Source organism: Glycine max, chromosome 15 (assembly GCF_000004515.6).
Source record: "Glycine max cultivar Williams 82 chromosome 15, Glycine_max_v4.0, whole genome shotgun sequence".
Classification (NCBI taxonomy): Eukaryota; Viridiplantae; Streptophyta; class Magnoliopsida; order Fabales; family Fabaceae; genus Glycine; species Glycine max.
The window spans coordinates 3,722,350-3,745,880 of NC_038251.2; the positions used below are offsets into that span (position 1 = coordinate 3,722,350).

The following is a 23,531-nucleotide window of genomic DNA, read 5'->3' on the forward strand; positions in this document are numbered from 1 at the left end:
TTATAAATTTTCAAAGATTTTACTTTTTATTTAACGAAACTTTCTTCTAATTTTATAATTTTCAACAAATTTTAATTAATATATATATATATATATATTTTCTTCTTAAAAATAACTTGTTTCAAAATATCTAATAAAAGGAAAAATTAACTTCTATAAATAAAAATTTAAATGTGGATGGTTCGAATCTACGGTGCCATGTCTAAAAACACGAGTAATATAATGTTTTTTTTATAGCAAAAATAAAAAAAGACCACAAACGCTTCGGTCGGTAGCCCTCACAAAAAGACAGAGCAGAGCAGGCAGAAGTGCAAAAGTATGAATTGATGATCTCTTCTAATCATTTTCTCTCTCAAGTCTCATCCTCTTCTTCTGTTATAATCATTTCATTGATGCTTCTTCTCAAGTTTGAATCTTGAATACCGAACAACAACAAAATAATAAAAAAAGAAGAAATCATGGGGTCAAAGTTTCCGATGACCCAGTTGGGGATATCGCCCAGATATGTGATTTATCCCCACAGTGCATACAACTACAAGTATTCCAGAAGAATATTCTCAGAGCAAAAGTTCCCGTTCAAGTTCGTGGCGCAGTCCTTAGGGGATAAATGGAAGCTAAATGACATAAGTACTAGTACGTTCCTTCTCTTGTTACTTCTAATGCTACCAGTGGTACCACACTTTTTAAGCTTCTGCCTTCTTGTTTTAGTCACAATCTTGTCTTTGAGGTTAAAAGAAAATAACATTTCTCCAAATTATAGTGTATTATTTTCCTTTATCTCTCTCTCATTCTGGCTGTTTATTTTAATAATTAAATTTCCATTTATTTTTCAAAGGTTCTATCCAAGAAAGATGGAATGTATTGATGTCGAGGACCCAAAATTTTTGGAATGAAGTTACCTTTCCACTTGCAAAACCTGGTCAAACTAGGAAGCCTGATCCTGAAAATGATTGTGGATTTCAAGTTATGGAAGACATTTTAATGATAGAGAAGACAATTGACCGCAGAACACCATGTGGGGTTCTTTCTCTAGCTGCTGTGATTTGTATTGAACAATTCAGCAGGTGAATACGCGTGAATCTTTCTATTTTGGATGTAAATTCTTTTATATTGGTCCTTGGACCAGTGCATTCATCAAATGGAATATATATTAACAGATTCAAGACTAAAGTATATAATTGAAGTGCTATATGATACATGTTTTTACTTTTGCACTTGAAATGCACAGTAAAATTATTTGTTTGTTATCCCAAAATTACTGAAAAAGACAGTGTAATAAGAGAAAGCACTAAATAATGTTTATTTTCTTCTTTTGCCTTAAAATGTTTACTATAAACTAATATACTAAATGGTTCTGATAATTTCTTTAGTTTCTTTTCTTAAACTGCTTTCTTCAATCCAAAAATATAGGGTGGTTCTTGCTAGCTATGAGTTGAGTTATGACTGAGATACACAAGAATATAATTTTCAATCTATCATACTAAACATGTGTGTAAGCAGCTTTCCTATTAGGACACATTACTTTTATTTTTTATTTTTTGGTTTACTTAGGAGGTCTTATAGGGAAAAACCTGATTTATTATAATTATGTATTAGGAAGTCATTAGGCAGCTATTTTCATATTAATTTTGTATTAGGCAGTTATAAATTATGATGTAATAGTTATAGTGATATATAAGTAGTGTTGCAGAGTAAAAGGGAAATAAGATGTTTGACTGTTATTCCTTGTGTTTTGAAGGAGGAAACTCTTTTATAGGGGAAACCCTGTGTTTGTACTCAAATCTAGCTTAAAAGCCAAATATTTATATCTTTATTCAGAACTGAGCATGTTTATTTCTTGAGTACAACAAGGTCCCAACGCCCACGAGCCTGAGAAGGAGGAGGGGGGAGGGAATGGACTTACAACATCAAGCACCCCCTCCTCTGGTGGTCTTAGAGGCCAGGGAATTTGCCATGAGTTATCAATTAGTTGGCATGTGTTGCTTTGTTAATTTAATGTCAATGGAAAATTGAATCCTGGGAAGCACCGTTAATGAGGGTCTTGTCTTTTTTGTATTGCTTGCTTGCTTCATGCCTATCAAACTGATAAAGAAATTATTATTTGACCTTTTTAAAATAAGATATGCAGGATGAATGGATTGACTGGGAAGAAAATGCAGAAAATTTTTGAAGCACTTGTGCCTGAATCTGTATATAATAATGCCCGTAATTTGGTTGAATATTGCTGCTTTAGATTTTTGTCAAGGGATGGTTCTGATATTCATCCTTCCCTCCAGGTATTGAAGAACTGTTCTTTGGATGATTTGTTAGAAACCATGTCTGATGTTCATTTTCTGTTCTGTTTTATCTAAGTTCATCATGGTCTCATCAAACATTCATGTGATATTTTTTTTGTTTTTTGTTTGAAATGTTGATTTACTGAACACAATTTTCTAAAGAAAAAAAAATACTATTTCTTATTTCCTAATGCATTTTATTTTTCATCTGACCAACACCACTTCTCCTTGTGTACCCCCACTCTTTCCTACAGTTGTCCATACCTAAGCCCCACTCTTGTTTGATGATCTCTTCACATATTTTATAACCTTTACAATGAAGATTTGATTAATTTTTATTTTATTTCCTTCCAACAATTCAATATGGTGTTGTTTTGGAGTCACTGGTCTTCAGTTTCACAAATGTCATTCAGTTCTTTATCCGACCTATCTTGTGGTAAAGAATTGTGCAACCTCCTCCAAAAGAAGGAAACACACATATACTGTGAAATAATTTTATGAGAAAATATCGTGAAAAACAATAATTGGTTTTTGTGAAATTTGAATAGCCAAAAAAGCAGCAATGACAGATGAATCCTAACTCACTGGAGCTCTTTGTTTCACTTGTCCATTTAATTATCAAATACTGTAATACTGAATAAACATTATTATTATATTTCCATAAAAGAAATGCAGTGCTCATTGCTTTTGGACATGTCTATAGGACCCTGCATTCCAGAGGCTGATATTCATAACCATGCTTGCCTGGGAAAATCCTTACACTAATGACCTTTCCAGCAATGCAGAGAAGGCTTCTTTACAGGTTCACTTCTTTCCTTTAGTTAGTGTACTTCACCTTCCCTTCAAGCATTGAATATGCTGCCGATTGCATATGGGAGATATGAGAAGAGAGATAACATTTTTCCTTTGAATTCTCTCTCTAGTTTGTCCATTGAACTGTAACACAAATTTTAAAGGTGACTAACTGGAAAGTAGTTCACTTATAAATTTAAACTATCCTCTCTGTTGCACCCCAAAAATAGTGTCCTCCCTCTTGTTAATGATTATCTAGGAAAAGTTATTTCATTTCAATCTTCTGAAATCGGTCAATGATATCATGATAGAACATTGAAGGTGGGAGATATTTTGGTTTAAGGATTTCCAGTTATTTTTTTTCATCGTAATTATATTACTTCATTTGGTTCTTTTTTCTTTATGATTTTGAGAGATCACTTCATATATGTAATTTTTGTGGACTTTGCAGAATAAACTTGTCACTGAGGAGGCTTTTGTTCGTATTGCTCCTGCAATCTCTGGTGTGGTTGACCGACCCACAGTGCACAATCTTTTTAAGGCACTTGCTGGTGATCAAGAGGGCATTTCTATGAGCTCGTGGCTGAATTACATTAATGAATTTGTCAAGTGAGTTTTTGTTCATCTTTCTGTTAATGATATGATGATCTTAGGAGAAGACATCCAAGCAACATGTGTTTCTGACCCCTAAGTTGTTGGAATATAAATGATCTGTAATGATTTGCTAATCTCAACTGCTCTAGTGCACTAGGTATTCTCATTTTATCTGGATAATTAGTGCATGAAAGAATAGACAGAAAGAATGGAATTTATTTTTTCATGATAAGGGGGAATTGTCTTAATTCCATAATAAAATGTATGATTGATGCTTAGTTCTTCCATCTTTTGTTCACATTTTTTAACTTCCTCTTTATAATGCTTCTGCTTTAGACTCCTCATTTGCCCTTCAATTCTCGAATCTGTTACATTGAAGGTTCACATTTAGTTTTGATGCTTCAATTATATGGTAAAAATCTTTGTATTTTATAGACTTTTCATATGGTACAGTTGCCTCAGTTGAGTATTGCAGCATAAATAAATGATATAATTTGTTAGTTCCATCTTTCCTTTTATGTTTGTTCTACAGCATGCTCATTGCTTGATAGTGCTGGAATGCTCTCAGAACTTCAAAACATTCTCTGGTATGACAACTTTTGTGCTGAACTGGTACTGATATTACTGCAGAGTGCGTCAAAAACAGATATCATATCAAATTCCAGAGTTTCCTCAACTTTCTGAGGAGAGGATTTTATGCATTGGTTCCAACAGTAAGCGACCTGTTCTGAAATGGGAGAATAATATGGCATGGCCTGGCAAACTTACTCTTACTGATAAGGCAATCTATTTTGAGGTATTTTATGATTCTATGTGTGGTTATATAATATACTATTTCATAAGCTTTGGGATTTTCCCTATAGCAATACAAAAAGACCTGTAGATTTCTCTGTACAAAGCACAATTACCACTCTTTATAATTTATATATATTGCTTATATTGTATTTAATATGTGTAAGCATATTTTATGATTGAGATGATGCAATTAAAAAAATTAGTATATCTGATTTTTATGTTGTTTCTTGGTGTTATGATACATAAGATTAAATTTACTATTACTGGAATATAGGTGAATGCTTAAGCCTATAACAACCAAAAAATACATTTGACTTGTTGCAGCTCTTGGCCCATAATTTCCAATCACTGTCTTGTCATGTAATCTCTTGTTATGAAATCTCCTTGACTTGTCACATCTTAGTCCCTCTGCCCCCCTTTTGATAAAAGAAATTGAAGTTCTCCTTGTACAGCATCAAAAGAATCAAATTCAAGTAGAATTAGTTTCTAGTTATGCATATGAAGAGTTGAATGTTTTAAGAATAGGGCTTCAAAAAACTCCATGATCCTGCCAGTTTCAAACTGGTTTAGGAACAAAGACAACCAATTTGATCGGTTTCTATAAGGCTCGAGGGCTGGCTTCCAGGTCACAGCCAAGACTCATGGAATTGAGGCTCTGCAGGCCTAGACTTGGCATAATAATGGCTGCATGTTACAGCTGTCAAAGGTTGGCACCATCTTAACCTAGAAGGATTATATTTGTTTCATAACAAAATATAATTACAGAAAGGCTGTCATAGTCTCGTACAAACCCCAATTCACAAGATCTAGTGGATTGCTAGAAAAGATTGGTCCAATGGAACTCCCTTAAACTCGAGAAAACAGTGTGGGCAAGGGATTTTAAGTTTGAGGAGATGCCATTTAGTTGTTACTTGTTAGTAATTAATCTATGAGAACTTATTAACATAGTTATCCATTAGAGACTATTCACTGTAAATAATAATAAAATAGGATTGATTATGCATGGCACTGACTGGTTGGTTGGTTGCTTGCTAATGTGTGTAAAAGTGAACTGGTGATAGATTATAAATTAAAAGAGTTTCTATAAAAAGAAAAGTAATCACCATCTTTTTTTAATGTCCTTTTCAAATCTATGTTCCAGGCAGTTGGCATACTGGGAAAGAAGAGAGCCATGAGATTGGATCTTATACATGATGGATTACAGGTAGAGAAGGCAAAGGTTGGGCCTTTCGGGTCTGCACTTTTTGACTCTGCTGTTTCTGTTTCTTCTGGCTCAGAGTGAGTTCTTCAAGCATTTTTTATTAGTTATATTGAGTCTTGGATTTATGGTTTATAGTGTAACAAAATTTGATGATCTGGCATGTCTTATGTTGTTCTTATTGTAATATGATTAGGGTGTATAATTAATAAACTACTGATTATCATGTATCTTCTTACCATATTAATGTAGATCAACTAGAGTGAGATTAGGGCTTATAATTAATTAATTATTAAACTATTTATTGTGAGATCCTTAGTTCCAATACATGTAATTCTTTATAAATTCTAACTATCCGATAATGTATATATATTTTCATTTGATTAATTCTCTTCTATATAAAATATTAATTGACTTGCATGCCCATTTTAAACAAAATAGATTTCCCAGTTTCCGAAGAAAGGCAGTACCTTCTTGGGGTCCCCTTTAGGTTGCCTACATCTTGTGGTAGGTTCTACCTAGATGCCCTTTGGTACAAAGTTTTTCTTTATCCTATTCTTTGCCTCTCCTATTCATTCTTCATAGGGAATTTGTTAATATAATTGTTTTCTTAGAAATTGGGTTTAGGGCCTAACTCAACCTCACATAATTGGCTTGTTAGGTGAGGACTGCCTAGGCTTTATAAGCTCTATTTTAGCCATATTTTTAGTGAATGTGGGACTAAATTACCACTAGAGGCTGCAATTAAGGCAGCCCCAAAGAGGAAGGTTTATAAGGAGATGTAGGAGATTTTGATGTATTAATAAAATAGTTCATTAGCAAATGTGCACCAGAACCCACAATTTTGTCCTCCACTTCTGTCTTTAGTGCTTTGCTGCATTTTTCATTATCCTTTTAAAATAAGTTATGTTTCTTTTTCTATTTATATTCATACTTAGGTTGAATCGGTGGGTGCTGGAATTCATCGACTTAGGAGGCGAGATGAGGCGGGATGTTTGGCACGCATTTATAAGTGAAGTCATTGCTTTACACAGGTTCATACGCGAGTATGGACCTGATGATTCTGATGAGTCATTGTTTAAAGTATATGGAGCTCGCAAAGGAAAGGATAGAGCAACAACCACTGCCATTAATGGTATTGCTAGACTCCAAGCCCTTCAACATTTGCGAAAGTTGCTTGATGATCCCACCAAGCTTGTGCAGTTCTCATATTTACAGAATGCACCACACGGTGATATTGTCCTCCAAACTTTAGCTGTTAATTATTGGGGAGGTCCACTAGTTTCAGGATTTATAAATACCCGCAATCAGCCAGAAATTCGCCCTTCTGATGAAATATCTGATAGCCGCAGCCATGTGTTTGACATAGATGGAAGTGTCTACTTGCAGAAGTGGATGAAATCTCCATCTTGGGGGTCTAGTACTTCCACTAATTTTTGGAAGAACACTTCAGTAAAAGGTTTAATATTAAGTAAGAATCTTGTTGTGGCTGATTTATCACTCACAGAAAGAACAGCAAAAACATGCAAACAAAAGTACCACGTTGTGGAGAAGACTCAAGCCACCATTGATGCTGCAACTCTACAAGGCATACCCAGCAACATTGATCTTTTCAAGGTTGGGATGCTTAACTTGCTCATCACCTTTGATAAATTTAAGTAACTAGTAATTACTAGATTATGTTGGGATCATTTTGTCAGTGTGCGGTTAAATGATGTCATCCTGTTCAGCCTACATGGTACCACACACAATTGTAGCCTTCTATAGAAAAAAAGAAAAAATAAATAAAGTAGAGCAAAGTCCCCCCTCCCTCACCTGAGAAATGCTTATAATACACTCTCCCCCTCTTATCTTAAATATACATTCTCTGTTCTTGAAAGATGAATGTGTTATATATTTGAGTCCATTTTAATGTAAATGGATTTTTGGGAGATTTTTTTCTCATTGATTCTTGATGTGATTAACAACTTGTTTTAATCTACTTCATTATACTTTCTAAAATACTAAAATCAATAATAAGATGTTTAAAATTAGTTAATGGTGACACTAGAAGTTGTAGAAAAAGATAAAAATAATATTGGGTCACATTCATATTATTCAATACTATTAAGATGTTTGTTTATATTGAAAGGGAATAAAAGTGTAACTTATATTTATCGACAGAGTGAGAGGGTTGGGGGGGGAGTGTATATTTTAAAATAATAGGGGAGGGAAGTGTAATTTAAGCATCTCTCATAGGGGAGAGCAATTGACCCAAAAAATCTTACTTTATATGACCCATGAGGTTTTGAATTGTGGCTGCAACCACCACAGCCACATCAAGCTATGATTGCAGACCACAATGGCTGAGGTTGGTCTGCAATGGCTGCTTGCAAACACAATTTAAAACTTTTTGGCCATCCATTGCTACTTATAGTGAAGCAGAGACATGGGTAGAGCTAAAGTGTTTCCAATGATGGGGCAAAAGAATAATAATAGTTTTTTTAGTGGGGCAAGTTAAACAATTTTTAAAAAATTTACATGCAAAAAAGTTTACTTCAGAAAAATTTGGTGGGAGGAGAGGGTTACGATAGTCCCTGTATAGCAACACTCCCCTCTACCTGAGTAGAGATTTAATTTTGTCCTCATTCTAAATTTTTATGATTAGCATAGTGGTTGGTAAAAGATATATTGCCCTTTTCTCTTTTCCATTTTTCAAGCATTGAATTGAACTTAATATATTGTATTGCTGATGTTACCTGTATTAACTCATTCTTGAATCTTGATCAGTTCATGGCACGAGTCTTTATTAGCAATTTTGCTTTAGGCCATCATATTTGATTGCTTCTTTTAATCTTTTTGTTGTTTTGTTTGAATGGGTTCCATAAATCGCAAGTTCTTAGACAGTGATCTTGTTCCTGTGCAGGAACTAATGTTTCCTTTCACCTTGATTGTCAAAAACTTTGAAAAGCTTAGACACTGGGAGGAGCCACACTTGACCATTGCATTTCTTGGACTCGCCTATACAATAATTTATAGGTGCATGTATTCACCTCATTTTTTTTTAATTATGCTATTGATGGTTGTTGTCTTCCCACTCACAAGTCAGCATGATGATCATTTGGTAGCTAGCTTCTTTTTTTTTTTTTTTTCCTTTTTTCTGAAGTTTTGCTAATTTGTTTCCAAGTCTTTGTGAGTAGTAGGAATGGATAATTTTATGGGGATATATAATATTTCCAGTGGTATGGATATTGAGGAAAAATGAATGATTATCATGGAAAAATTTATGACATTATACTCACAGAAACTGTTTCATTGATTACATTCTTGGGGTTTAAATTCTTTTGGTTGGTGATATATGGCTTCCTTAGAGGACCATTCTTTGGACTACGCATTTATAGCTTATGTTTATTACAAACTAATCGATGATCCAGCTAATTGTTTCTGGGCACCTTTTCCTCCATGCTGTTATTGTTTTTTGAGCTGATGTTTTAATTTGCCTTTCCAGAAACCTGCTGTCATATATGTTTCCCATGATGCTGATGATTTTGGCAGTTGGCATGCTGACAATCAGGGCCCTTAAAGAGCAAGGCCGCCTTGGACGATCTTTTGGTGAAGTCACAATACGTGACCAGCCACCATCCAATACTATACAAAAGATTATTGCTGTAAAAGATGCCATGCGTGATGTTGAGAATTTTATGCAGCAAGTGAATGTCTTCCTCCTCAAAATGCGTTCCATTTTACTTTCTGGCCATCCACAGGTATGAATATTCAACCTTGTTCTTTAGGTGTTTTGGGATGTTATTTGATATTATTTTGATCTTGCTCCTGTCTTGGGGATATTTAGTATGATCTGACACTTTATCAGCTTTTGGGAGAGTGTTTTATATTATTTTGATCTTTACTCCTGTCTTAGAGGATGTTTAATGATTATCTTTATCAGATAACTACTGAGGTTGCACTGGTGCTGATATCTTCTGCAACCATTCTCCTCATTATCCCGTTCAAGTACATTTTTTCCTTTCTTCTCTTTGATATGTTCACAAGGGAGCTTGAGTTTCGGAGAGAAATGGTTAAAAAGTTCAGAAGTTTTCTAAGGGAGAGGTGGCATACGGTTCCTGCTGTCCCCGTGTCAATTTTACCATTTGAAAATGAAGACAGATCAGAAATTTACTTAAAGGAAATTGAGGACCAATCAAAAACACAAGGAAATCAGAGCAGTGTAAAGTCCAGATAGTTAGTGATACCATTTTCAGTGTTACTTACAGATATTGTAATTATGTAAATTTTGTTTCATTTTTTTGTAAAGGAAAATGGGAAGCTTGTGTATTAGCTATCTTTTCTCCCTTTGGATTTGTTATACGGAATGCTTGAGTTGGGTAGTTTTCATTTTTAACTTTTCTCTCTAATGTTGAAACCGTCCTCAATGTTGGTTCTCATTGAAAAAAAAATGTAGATTAATTACAACAGAGAATTCCTAATTTACATTAATAGTTTTGTAGAGGCTTTTTAGACATCCTCGAATAAATTTATGTTTCACTCAATAGAAGTCAATGAAGCAACAAAAGCCAAAAAAAGAAAATTACAAAAAATAGGAACCAGTCAAGTGTAACATTAAGAAGACCTTCAACATACATAATTTGCTAGAACGTGATCCATGATGTAAACATGTATACCAATGGGAACATGAATGGCTTTATAAGTTTTGGATTCATTGCATGCAACCGTCTTGCCATGATAGGAGCATACTGTTTGATTCTTGCATTCAAAAAGAATATTAACAAGAATTATGTTATAGTTAAGATGAGGACTAATTATGAGCATATAGAATTAGTATGATAAAAATATAAGAATACATCATACAAATCTCTAATGCACCCTATTATGAACGCGTGAAAAATATTGTGACTAAAGTAATTATGTAGTATGCTCCCGACCAAGTTATTATACTCGGGTCATAATGTGCAAAATTATATGCTGTTGGACACGCTCAAAAATGCTTGAATCGTTTGAAGACAAACATGTGGCTGCAGGGTTTCCATAAGTGCCTCTGCAGCAAGCAATACTCATCAGTGTTAAAGACATCACAGGCACTTCGGCCAGCAATAACTTTGTCACCATTCTTTGAAGCTAGCTGAGACGGAGAATTCTTCCTCAAATCTCCATCACAGCCAGCAGTGCTAGAGTTGCCGGTGCCATTAACAGCTTTTATTGTTACAGGCAAGTTGAACCCATCTACAAGGCCAACAAACATCATAAAAATCAGCTTTTATTGTCTCCTTGCAGTAATTTACTACAGTTCAAGTTTTATTGCTTGATTGCTTCCACAGCTTCAGGTGCTGCCACCCAACACATCAAATTACTAAGCATTACAAAAAAGGTTCCCTTCTAAGACAGCCACATTCTTTGCTTAAACAAATAAACATTCTGTACTAAGCATAAACAAATAATCACTCCAGTGCACACCCAATAATGATTAAGGAGAAAGTTCTAATAGGATTTGGATAAAAAAGTCTCTTTGCGGCGAGAAATCCAACTACCATAAACAAACATACCCACCACACTAAACTGTGATTTTAAAATCGATCCAAAAACACACGCTTTCCTTATTAAAGTGATTAAAAGTTGCATCCCTTGAATTGTAAGGAAAAGGGAAAGAAAATGAAACATGGCATGAACAGGCCTTACTAGTATCTTGTAATGATAATCGTTTAACAAGGTCATTGAATTCCAATGAATAATTTTATTGTGTCTTACAGAAGATAATGCGTTTCTTCCTATTAGGATAACTCTTGAGATGAAAATCAAGAAAGAGAGACATTAAAAAGAGCATTAATTGAAGTACGACAAGTTCAGGATGGATATTTAACTCAACCGCCTCCGTCACTTCCTCTCACCTTACCCCTTTTTCACTTTCACTTTTAACTGCTTTTCAATATTAGGATAAGGAATCGTTAAAAATATTAAATAAATTAAAATCGTCGGAATATATGTTAAAACTTAAAAAGGTGTCTGATTCTATCTTTCCAAATGTTTTCCCTCATTTCATTTCTCGTTTGACTTGTCTTTACATGCAAAAGTTTTACCAAAAGTTATAACTCACATAAGCTAGATGACAGTATAAAACTTACACCGTTAATAAATATATAGATATCAAACTTTTTTTAATGTATTTATCATTATATTTTTTACTTGTTTCTTGAGTATGAATTGTTAATGGGTTGAGTTGGATTTGACTAAATTCATCACTCAACCTGATAAAAAATTTACAAGTTGGATTAAATTTGTGTAATTTTTTACAAATTTGACCCAATCTAACCTAATTATAAACAAGTTGGATTAATCGAATCTAAATATTAAAAAAATTCTTTATTTTGTAAAAAATAAATAATTAGAATAATAATTTATTTTTATCTAAAATTTTGTAAGTATGTAATGATTAAATGCATTTAAAAAAGATTAAATTGTGATAATATTTGACTAATAAAATTAATAATTTTGATGTTAATATGATGTTTTATTTTAGATAAAAATAAAACATTATATTAACAAAAAAAATATAAATAAATTAAGATTGAGATAAAAAATAATAACTTAAAAAAGAAAAAATTATGAGTGACTTAATTTAATAATTTAATAAATTATGATTTAAAACTTGATAGTTAATGTGTTTTATATTTAATAATTAATTTATATATAATAAAAAATTTAATCGTATGATATGAATGGATCAGATTAAATCTCGTTAACCAATCTATTTGTGATTAAATCTTAATTAGATTAAATCAAATTTAACCCAAATATTTAAAAAACCAACCTAATTGAATCGCGTTGGATCGTGAATAGACTTGTTGGATCATGAATAGAGTTGAACCATAAACACCGGTGTAATGGACAAGATAAAAGTGTATAAGAACTATATTTTTGAGTCTCAATTAAGGTTTACATGGACGTAGGATTTTCGACCAAGAGGTAAAAGAAAAAAAAATAACTTGCTCTACTTTTATTTAAAAGATTCAAAATATATACTAGTACAGAATCAGATAGAAAACAGAAAGGATCAATACAAGAGTTCCTAACAAAATTTAAAAGCAAAACCCTCCTCAAATTTGAGTTAAATGTGATGAAAAATCTTGGTCCACTAATTGCCCCCCGGACTTGGTGAAGCAGCCAGTAAACCACAAATGACCCTCCAGAAGAAGAAAACAGCAAAATTGGACTATGACCACGTTTTACATCAGAAGATACTAAGCAGAACCCGCCGCAACCTTCTTCCGAACAATCCTTTTTCGGCGAGTTTTAGGAGCTGAAGATTCTGCACCAGACCCGTCTGTATTCCTTTGTTTGATGCCCAAGAGCCCAAGCCCAGAAACAACTGCATTTTTTGATATAAACCATTTTGAGGATGACTTTTCTACATTCTCAGAAGTCCTGTTATACACTTTCAAGAGGTCATCCGACTGAGCCAGGGGATCTGCCTCAACTCCAAGCCAGGCACGCTTAGAAGTCTCTCCCAATTGAACGTTCAAGATCCTGCACAAAATTCAAATTCAGAATAAACGCACTCATAAAACAGCTTCCAAAATGCTTTCTTCCTCAACCATATAAATTATTACCTGAATGTTGTGCTGAAGAACAAGGCAACTCCAATAACATCAAAATGGGTCATCATTGCTCTATCAAACCCACATAACAGTTGATATCTCAGGTTGGCATAAATTCCGAGAAAGGCACCATAACCAAGCGCATTACTGCTCACACTTGGGACTGTCACAGATAATCTGCAGACAATTCAGGCACAACATATGCAAAGATAAAATTAATATAGCACTCATCATTTGACCAACCATGGGTAAAACTCTAGGATTAAACAATTAAATGAATTGAATGTCATTGAACGTAAGGTTGGGTTTCAACCCTGCTTACCTTCCCTCCTTTTTACTAGCCAGAGAGTTTGACAACGCACCCTGTACTGCACCAGCACTCAAACCAACCATGCACAACTCAGCAGCCTTGAACAGAAAGCATTGAATTCTCTTTTGCATGTCAAATTCCCTAAGTGGATAGCTCTTTTCAAATATGTTGTTTGGAAGCTTCTGCAATGTATTTTGTAAATCAAACCGAAAAGTGTTCCCATATGATCGACAAGGAGCAAGGGACCAAACAACTAGTGCATTGCATGCTGCTGCTGTCATCACGTTCATTAATGCAAGATCCCACTCCTGCTTTATCCTAGAGTCAAATTGAAGTTAACAATTATTACTGTAATTCATCAATAATAACACCAGACAAACTTCCAAATCATTTTAAATACACAACACACCTATCTTTCCGATTTTTTATCTCCCACCACAAAGAGCAACCTACTGTTGCAGCCTCCTCCAATAGAAACCTATACAAGAATGCAGGATCTGCAAGCAACCTGCACAATAAAAGAAGTATATATGAGATAATAGTATATACAAATACACTCCAAAAAGAAAGTTAAAAAGTTCAGTAGATTTGATGGGGCATGAGGGGGGAAGGAAATAAAAAAACAATAGAGCACTCTTCTAGGTGCAAAAGTACTCGTCCAACTCAACTCAAAGTCTCTCTAAAATAAAATTATTATTAATCAGGGGCAAAACTGCATAAGGTTCAAAATGACTGTCTATGTATAGACCAACAAACCCCAACCCAAATTGAAATCTACCTAATTACCTGAATTAATAAAATAAAATCCCTAAAAGACACAAACAAAATTAAAATCCTAATGATTCAGAAGAAAAAATATGAGGTTAAATGTGAGGCGGCATTAGATTCCAAATTTTCTTATATTAGAATAAAATAATTTAAGACAACCGGGCCATAATTGAAATTACCTGCCAATGAAAGACCTTGATAGTGCTTGAGGCAGAGTTCGGGAAATAAACCTACTGGTGGTTGGCCTGGCATTGATTGCAAGAAATTTTACCATTTGAGCTGAGCTAACCAAGCCCTAAAAGCAAAAATCAGTCAGTACCCTATGCTTAACAGCCTAAACAAGTAAAATAACCTGAAAAATATGGTACCATTTCATAAGCTTGCCGAAGCCCAGCAGGCAAATCCATCATAGTCTTTTGCCACTCATTTAACACAGCATCCACAAATTTTCGGTCAAATAGCTTCAACAAAGACATAATGAATTTCATTTCTTTAGGAAACATCAAATTAAAGCAATTAAAAGTTGTACGTTTCATAAAGGGGTAAAAAAACCTATTCTTATATATAAAAAAAATAATAGTAATTCTAACCTCTTCAAAAAGTATCCGTCTCCTAAACAAGCCACCCTCATCTCCCTCATCACCATCATCGAAGTCATCAAAGTAATCGTCATCATCCCCATCATCATCACCTCCATCACCACCACCATGATTGATTTTCTTTCCAATGTCTCCTCCACCTCCCCCAATGTCTAGCTGCAAATTAAAAGCATGAAAATGGATTTCCAAATACTAACAACAAATGAATCTTTATTTCACTAAGTGAAGTCAGCTACAAGGACTACACGATGTCATTGAAATTTTCAGGAACATTATCGAATTTCCAGATACTAATTTGCTAATCAAAGCCGCCACCACCCACCCAGTAAATACATAGGTCTCATGCAAAGAATACTGAAATTTAGATACAGAATTCAAACCAAACATTAAGATTAAACTAAATATCATAATTATATGCATTCATAAGTTGTGAAGCAAACCCTAAGAAAAGAAGGAGAGAGGAAATGTTAATGTTACCTCGGGGCTAAAGCTTGTTTGCTTTTGGGATAAATCGAGTTTGGATTTCTCCAAGGTAACGGCACCGAAGGCACCGTACTGGCCGCCCTTCATAGAGATGGAGGGAAGATGGGAAGAGACGGGCGCGTTAAAGCAACGCTCCAAGTGAACGGTGGAGTCAGTTTCGACGTGGGCGGTGATTTTGAGAGTGTTGAAGTCGTCGGAGGAATACGATCGCACGCTGACACGGAGAACACAGCGTCTGTGACTGAGCGTGGGAAGCATGGGAATGGGGTTAGGGGACGGCGAATTGAACCCCACACCCACATGGTTAACCTTGAATTGAGACAGTGCGGGAATCATCTTTGAATGGAGAGCGATGGAAAAACAAACCCTAATCCAATAGAAAGACCAAATTATTCTATCAACAAAATGCTCTCATGGCTTTCTTTGATTGTAGTGCGAGAGAGATGAAACGAACAAGAGGAGAGTAGATAAACGAACCACAACCCAATCCAAAACCCACTGAGTTCACTCGGCCGCCTTCACCCTCCCTTAATTAATCATTGTCCACAAATTTCTTACACATGCAATTTTTCAAATAACTTCATTTTACACAAGTGTTTTAGTTGTAAAAAAAAACTAGTTCATATTTTAATGCGAGTTTAGAATAGTTAGCTTCATTTTAATTGATAAAACATATTATTATTTGTGACGATGAAAATATAATTCTTTTTAAATATATTTTGAATTGATTTATTTTCAGAAAACAAAACCATGAGTACTTATTATTGAAAAAACTGAATACTTTCCCTTTTTCCCAAATCAATTCAAAACTATTTTAATTATCATGAGTTAATTATATTATGTCTTTTTGTGATATTATTTTATATTTTCAATCAAAATTATTTTATAAACTAAAAGACTTTAATTATTAAGAAGGATAAAATAGTTATTTTTATTCCAAAAAGACGTAGGACATATAATTAAAAACATTTTCTTTTTTTATTCCCTTCTTTCATCCCCTATCCTCTTTCTTCCTTTCTCATTCTCCATGACTACACTCCATAGGGCATATAATTATCAAATACGTAAGTCTCTTAAAAATATCAATTAAGATTTAATTTATAGTTGTATATGTAAAAAATAATTATTGCGAGTATATAGTCTTACATCTTTAGAGTGAAGAAAAAACATTAAAAACTCCTTCTAAAAAATCTTTCTATAAAAAATATTAAAAAGACTAAAACAAGTTGAATCAAATACTTCCTTACTTTGCATCTAGGCCTGCTATAATTACATCCATCAAGAAAAGCTGGGTGTTAACCATGAATATGGTATTGTATCACATACAAAACCCTCAAGGAAACCAAAAGTGCTGTGTAACTTGCCATTATCATTCAAGCATCCTTTTTGCCTTGTGAAGAGGAGAAACAGTTTACGAAGAAAAGCAAGAAAGCATGCCATTAGATGATTAACCAAAAGCAGAGATCAATATATAGCAACAGAGGCAAAGGAATCCCTTTCTTGTGGCTCCAATCCAAGGCCATCATATCCCTCTAACGCACCCCTTTTTTTTTCCTCCTTCATGAAAACAACCACATATAAATAGTTCCACGTTCTATCTTAATTCCTTCTTTCTCAAAACACAACAACCTTTTCATCCCAACACAGACGTATCTCAATCCATATGTCTCTGACAGGCCGTCCTCGTATTGTTGTTAACGGGGTTCGAAGAACGAGAACTTTTCACTATTTCTGGTGCCTATATTGCCAGAGAACCGTGAGGTTACCCTTTACAAACAATGATGGTTCTACGTGCCCCTATTGCTTCCACCAACTGCGTTATGAGCTTGATATCTCAAGGCCAAGGCTTCTCATGAACGTGCCAAATAACTTGGAGCCTTCACAAGCCACTCAACTAATGCATAACTTGGCTCTCATTCTTGATCCACCTCTTAGGAGGCAAAACAACAACCATTTGAACACAACCCCACATTGGGAAACAGAAAATGAAGATGGTTTAAATCCTCAGGCTTGGATTACACTCCGATTTCCAAGGCCAACTCGTCCTCCTAGGCCTATTTCCCCACCACAAAATTTGGTTCCCCAGACCAATGACACTGATCATGACACCCTTTTTGAGAACACAATATTAGATGACTTCATTGATGGGGTGATTCAGAACAATAATAGACCGGGGCCACCTCCAGCAACATCTTCAGCCATTGCAGCATTGCCGATGGTGAAATTGACACAAACCCATTTGGCAAGTGACCCCAATTGCCCAATTTGCAAAGATGAGTTCGAGCTTGATATGGAAGCCAGAGAGTTGCCATGCAAGCATTTCTACCATTCTGACTGCATCATCCCTTGGCTGCGCATGCACAACACTTGCCCTGTGTGCCGCTATGAGCTACAAGGTGTTAGTACTAGTGGTAATGCTAATTACTACCGTTTACAAAATGATGAGAATGACATGAGGTTTGGGTTTGAGGATGCTGCAAGCAGCTTGGTCTGGGTTTGGAACCAATTGACTTCGTTTAGGCCTATCCGTTCTGTTCTAGATTGGACACGGTCCTACTTTAATTTCCAAGAAGATCATGTTCGTGGTCGTAGAGGTAATGTCAAAATCTAAAGGCTAAAACAATGTCAATGTTTCACTTATAATCTTAATTTTCGGTGTCTTTGTATTTTTTACCACATGATTATGTAAAATAATTTAATCATCATTGAGCAAAATGAGAGTTAACGAACGGTACGAAAATTTATTACATTTCCGAGATCAGGTGATTCCAGTAAATTTCAACACGTGGCGCGTAATCATATGTTTTAATTTAAGTAAAAGGATTAATATATATTATATAGATGATTGGTCAGGGGCTACAAAATCTCAGACCATATAATAATTTGTTGTTACGTACCTTAGTTGCAAGTTTAAAGGCTGACAAAGGTGTCATGAACCAGCAGGTAGCTCTTGGTGGCGAGCATTGTTTGTTATATAGCTTCATCTGTGAGATCTCTCGTACTCATGAAACCTGGCTTATCATATTAGAATTATTCCACTTGATTAATATTAAGCAGGTAAAAGGTGGACAGCAACTCATTTCAAGAACACGGATGGAATTGATACAGAAGTTCTCATAGGCTACTTCTGGTGCATGTGCCCACAAGTTATGACTGAAAAAAACATTATTTATTGGTGAAGAACTACATTTCAAAATGAGATCTTCACTTGTGTCCTAATTTTATTTATTCTTTACTGTCCCTCTCTTGTCTATATAAATACATAGCTTTTACTTTCTTTGCCCATAAATCTCTTGAATGTGAATGTTTGCGGTAATTCCTTTGCTAATGTGAGGATGCCACATATTTCTTTGGGGCATTTTATATATGCAAATTATTATGATTTCATTAAAATTATGAAGCTAAAATAAGAAGGCAAAAAGAATGTAGCCTAGCAAGAAAAAGCCATTTGATATAAATTAATTGAGAAAAAATCGATTATATAATTTGTCTGTATACGTATAAAAAAACTACACTGCACATATGATAAAAATAATAATTATTAGACTGCTTTCTATGTTGTGTGAAATGATATGATGAGATCATTCATGCATATAGTGCATATATCTACACATTTTTTAGGTTCTCTTTTTTTTTTTCTTACGGATATTATTAGCTAGTAAAGTTTATTTATTTTATTTGAAAATTCTCACAAAAAATGTAAGCAATCTTTATTCAGTTTATTGTAAGTAAACCTTTATTAAATTCTTAAGACAGAAAAGAGAGAGAGGAAGCAACATAATTGAGTAGTGGTGACTAGTCTGTTCTCTGTGGAAAAGTTGTTGTGTGAAGAGAAGCGAATGGTAGGATTGAATGTGTCTCAGCCATTTTTGTCACCGATTTGCAAGACGGCACCTTACCCACTTGATCTCATAGCCACCGCCGCGTGCCTCCACTTCGGCCACCTTCTCCGCCGCCGCGCCACCCACCATCCCCGCCTTGGGGTTCTTCTTCACTCCTGTTTCAAGGTCCCTTTTCATTTATCCATTCCATTTAATTGCAAATTTTGGGACTTGGGTTTGATTCAAATTTTCAAATTATTTTTCTTTTCCTCAGTTATCTTATGGGAACCGATTGAAATGGAGGTCACAAGTATCATGTCGTTTAAGAAGGTTTATTATTTTGTAGAATTTCGCTTATTATGATCATGTGGCGTAGTTGATCTTCCTGTTACTGGATTCATTGCTGCTTTGAATGCTGATTGATGATGGGAATATGAAATAGGCTATGGTGTTTGAGATGTGTACTCGATTTGTTATCACTTGTTTGAACTTTCTCCATTCTGGTTGATGAGGCTTTCTCTTGTGGCTTCTCAATCTTCTTTTTGTATATTTTGGTTTATATGAATTTGGATGTCCATCAGAATTTGGTTTTTAACCGAGCCTAATGACATCGTGTAATTCATGTAGTCAACTTCACCTAGTAGAATAAGGTTGTTGTGTTGTATGAATTTGAGCATTGGTGTTCTTTTGATGTTGTGGTAGTGTTCCCTGACTCTGTTGTCCCCTTTGCTGATCAGAAACTCGCTCCTTTAACTCATGTGTTTAGATTGAAGGATTAGTGGTGTCAGAGATGCCTTCAACTCAATGGGTTGAACTATCTTCAACTATCAACTGGCGATTTGACTTCCTCATGTTCAACTAGTTTCTCCTTCTTTAATGGGGGAGGAGATGGAGGCCGCTTTGGAAAGGCTGGGATTTCCAACTCCAAGATGTCTGGTAAAGATCCATTTAATGGAAGGAAATGGACAGAAATTCTCCTTGCTGCCAATGTTTTGTAAGTATTAGCATATTCCCTTGAATAGTCAATCAAGTTTATGACTTCAATGTGTGCATTTTTCTGTAAGCCTGTAAATTCAAGCAGTTTGTACGATCGTTTTTGGTTCTGTATGTTGCTGTTTCTGTTTTACTAGCTGATCTTATTGTTGTTGCAAATTTACATACAACTTGGTAAGATTGCTTATTGTTTACTGATTATTTGCACAAATTTTATATTGCACAACTTGCAACCCAAGGCAAGCTATTATTGTGGGGAGCAAAGGTAACTTTGCAATTAACAATCTGAATACATGTCCGAAACGTTGTGGAGTCTTTACTTGTGTGCTCTGTATGTTAACAGATAAATAGTCTAATTGAAAAAGGACAACTTTGGAGACTTGCCATGTCTTCCTTTTTGCATGCCAACACCGGGCACCTTTTGGTTGGATTCTAGTTAATTGTTTGAAGTTTGTTTTATTATTCCTGGTTTGCTTAGATCTTAAATTACTACAAATTCTCTGCAGGTAAATTGTTATTCCTTAAATTCAGTTGGTCCCACTGTGGAGAGCTTCAGTGGTCCTCGAAGATTTCTTGCAGTTTACTTTATCTCTGCAATTTACAAGTAACTGCTCATATTCTCTCTACCATAGCCAACGATATTGCTTACCTCCAAGTATTGTAATTCCATAATTTTTAGAAAATCAGGTTCTGCTATGAGTTATTGGTTCTGCAGAATGCCTTCAGAAGGTGCATCAGGAGCAATTTTTGGACTAGTAAGTTATTTCATTTTTTTAGTCGTCACAGATTTGCCCTACCATCTGCCTTATGGGTATGCTTATTGCTATACTTATGTATACATATATGACCTAAATTGAAACTAAAAGGTAGGCAGTCCAATTTGTAGCTTTGACTGAATTTACATGCTTAGTTCCAAAACTTGATATCGCTTTCATGGTATCTCCCTCTTTATTTCCAAGAACCTTCACTCTATCTCCACCTTAAAAGGTTAGGGTAAAATAATATAGTTGACAACTTGACACAATGGGATGATTGTTGAAGAAGCTGAAGGGAGCACCCTTCTGGCCTTCTAGCCCTTTATTCTCCTTCCCCAGAACCCTTTTTTCTTTTTTCTTTTTTTTTCACAATACCCATCTCTCCAAATGCTTATCTTGGTTTGAAAATGGCCATATAGGGAAGGTAGAAAACTGGCATGTCACTTTTTTCTTTATTGTCTTTTATTTCGGATGAGCTACAATGATTCAGGTTGGATCAGTTGCCGTATTTGTATTGAGGCACAAAGACCTTGTGGGAGGTGGTAAAAAAGATTTACAGCACATAGCACAAGTAATTGCCCTCAATATGGTAAGTGTCTTCATTCCTTGTGTTAGCAGAACTGAAAGCTTTTTAGAGTCCAAACAATAGGAGGTTTAGACAGTTCTTAGGTGAATGATGTCATTTCTTCTAATGCCCTTTGGATTGAGTTATCACTAGGGTTCCCTTAGTTAAGGTTCTCTGATCACTTCTGATTCTGCTAAATTGTTGCTTTTACATTTCTTCTTAATTAGCCAGGAAGGAAGAGTTTTTGCGAGAATTTTTTGTACTAATCTGCTTGTATATTGATGTGTTATATGCTAAAGTAGGCAATGTCTGTTGGGGAATAGTGTTGCTGTGGCCTACTTTTCTCTTTTCTGTGTTCTAATGATGACAAGCATTTCTCGTGCAGGTTATTGGGCTATTATCCACTGGGATTGACAACTGGGGACATGTAAGTATAATATTGCTTTATATCCCACATTTTGTAATTCTTTCTTCAATTAAGACGTAAGAAACAATCTTTTGCAAGTTAACGAGTGTATCGGTAGTTAATTTTCTTAATGCCCTCAGATTTCATGTGCTTAGTTGCTTTGTTTGGCAACAGTTATTGGACATACAAACGTAGGAATATACTCCATTCACTTTCGAAAACCTGGCATGACCACTGATGGTTCTAAATTTCGGTTCATAACTGAATATGTTCATCTGTTTTATTATTATATTGCGTGTATAACTATCTTATTTTCGCAAGTAGTTGAATTTCAATAACTAAATCATCTTAACCTGTGTCTACTTTCTTTTCTATTGCTAGCGCTTCCTTTAACATATTATATTTCAGTTAGGAGGGTTGGTTGGTGGCGTTGCTGCATCATGGTTTATTGGACCGGCATGGAAACATGAATCCACATCAAGGGATGGAAGAAGACTTTTCATTGACACTGCACCAATGTATAAACTCTTCAAGATTAAAAGAGTACCTAAGCAATGGAAATAGAAACATTTCATTATTTATGGAATGAAACTCATAATTAAATATAACAAATCATTGCACGTTGTTTATAGGTAAAATGATTCACTGCTGTGAGCTTCTCTTAAAATACTTAGATTGTGGGGTTGTAGTATTACTAGTACCTGACACGTCTGAATTATTTTGTATACTTCAATAACCTTCACACTGGGACATTGTATTTGTAAATTGTAATTGTGTTTGGTATCCTTCACTTTCCCTCTTAAATTGTGGTTTACGTTGTATCCATTTCAACTGCTTCACCCTTAATTGGAACTTGGGAGGCTCTTCCTCGTTACTGGCCTAAGAAATGGCACATCGATCATGATGTTGTCATGCTGACAAAGTCGTTGTTTTTTTTCTTCTTCCGGTTATTGGTTAATTATAACATTTTTTTACAGCTATAACATTTTTAATACCTTATTGTTAATGTCTTATCTTGATGTACGTTTTTTTTCCGAACAAAATTAAACCCCCATATTACCCCATTTCATAATAGTGTGCCAAGTGAAAATTCTTAATTTTATTTTTTCATGTCGCTAGTTTACTATTATAAATCTAAAGAGTTTTTATCAATTTAAATGATGGCTTATATGACAACTCGAAGTTACAACCAGTTTTTTTTTTGTTTTTTTTTATTGAGTAAACTGTTAGTTTGGTTATTCAAGTATTACTTTCACTCTTTTAAATAGTTCTTAGAATAAGTATTTCTTAAAGTATTAAATATTTATTTAGTTTTTACATTAATATATTTTACTAATTTGAAGGCGTTTTTCAATATTTGAGTCTATTAAATATGATTTTTAATATTTGAATGATTTCTTCTATGAAAATTTTTTTACTTCAGAAATTATTTAGGAATTTAAAAATAAAATTGATAGTTTATTCTTATTTATGCGTAGAAAGTGCTCAGTAACTAGCAAGGAGGTTGTGGAGGATAATTATAACTCTTCAGCGACGGCGCATGGTTCCAGTTCCTCCTCTTCTCACCGCCCACCGCCGTCACTTTGAGTT

General features: G+C 34.6%; 2 protein-coding genes and 1 pseudogene across 6 annotated transcripts; 2 read left to right on the forward strand and 1 right to left on the reverse strand.

Annotated features, from left to right (window-relative positions):
* Positions 1-252: 252 nt before the first annotated feature.
* Positions 253-9,973, forward strand: LOC100802660 (uncharacterized). 3 transcript variants are annotated; one of them, XM_003547006.4, is made up of 11 exons: positions 253-633; positions 836-1,064; positions 2,129-2,276; positions 2,980-3,078; positions 3,520-3,677; positions 4,293-4,458; positions 5,599-5,735; positions 6,594-7,272; positions 8,561-8,673; positions 9,143-9,398; positions 9,581-9,973. In XM_003547006.4, exons 1-11 carry the CDS (start codon positions 459-461, stop codon positions 9,872-9,874), a joined length of 2,454 nt encoding a protein of 817 aa, XP_003547054.1. In that variant the 5' UTR covers positions 253-458; the 3' UTR covers positions 9,875-9,973. The 3 variants fall into 3 exon arrangements, with proteins under 3 accessions (XP_003547054.1, XP_025981504.1, XP_006597324.1); XM_026125719.2 differs by lacking the exon at positions 9,581-9,973 and having other exon boundaries at positions 8,561-8,675; positions 9,143-9,276; XM_006597261.3 differs by lacking the exon at positions 253-633 and having other exon boundaries at positions 925-1,064; positions 2,121-2,276.
* Positions 9,974-12,615: 2,642 nt separating this feature from the next.
* On the reverse strand, positions 12,616-16,001 carry LOC100783760 (protein RETICULATA-RELATED 1, chloroplastic). Of its 2 annotated transcripts, XM_003547500.5 has the most exons (8): positions 15,396-16,001; positions 14,910-15,074; positions 14,688-14,780; positions 14,499-14,614; positions 13,961-14,059; positions 13,564-13,869; positions 13,254-13,418; positions 12,616-13,170 (listed from the first exon to the last, which is right to left on the reverse strand). In XM_003547500.5, the coding sequence occupies exons 1-8, from the start codon at positions 15,735-15,737 to the stop codon at positions 12,885-12,887; spliced, it is 1,572 nt and encodes a 523-aa protein (XP_003547548.1). In that variant the 5' UTR covers positions 15,738-16,001; the 3' UTR covers positions 12,616-12,884. The 2 variants fall into 2 exon arrangements, with proteins under 2 accessions (XP_003547548.1, XP_040865789.1); XM_041009855.1 differs by having other exon boundaries at positions 14,688-15,074; positions 15,396-15,952.
* A 3,194-nt stretch (positions 16,002-19,195) lies between these two features.
* Positions 19,196-22,740, forward strand: LOC112999559 (rhomboid-like protease 2-like; annotated as a pseudogene). Its single transcript, NR_163819.2, has 9 exons — positions 19,196-19,408; positions 19,960-20,216; positions 20,426-20,480; positions 20,559-20,639; positions 20,722-20,819; positions 20,903-20,970; positions 21,461-21,559; positions 21,921-21,962; positions 22,350-22,740. The product of NR_163819.2 is annotated as a rhomboid-like protease 2-like (transcript).
* Positions 22,741-23,531: the final 791 nt, after the last annotated feature.

Bases quoted from the DNA above. Each gene is read 5' to 3' on its own strand.
- LOC100802660 (XM_003547006.4), top strand. From the start codon at position 459: ATGGGGTCAAAGTTTCCGATGACCCAGTTGGGGATATCGCCCAGATAT. The intron at 4,459-5,598 runs GTATTTTATGAT...TCTATGTTCCAG, and splicing joins ATAAGGCAATCTATTTTGAG to GCAGTTGGCATACTGGGAAA. The intron at 8,674-9,142 runs GTGCATGTATTC...TTGCCTTTCCAG, and splicing joins GCCTATACAATAATTTATAG to AAACCTGCTGTCATATATGT.
- LOC100783760 (XM_041009855.1), bottom strand. From the start codon at position 15,737: ATGATTCCCGCACTGTCTCAATTCAAGGTTAACCATGTGGGTGTGGGG. The intron at 15,075-15,395 runs GTAACATTAACA...TTTAATTTGCAG, and splicing joins AAACAAGCTTTAGCCCCGAG to CTAGACATTGGGGGAGGTGG. The intron at 13,171-13,253 runs GTAATAATTTAT...AATTTTGTGCAG, and splicing joins TTCTTCAGCACAACATTCAG to GATCTTGAACGTTCAATTGG.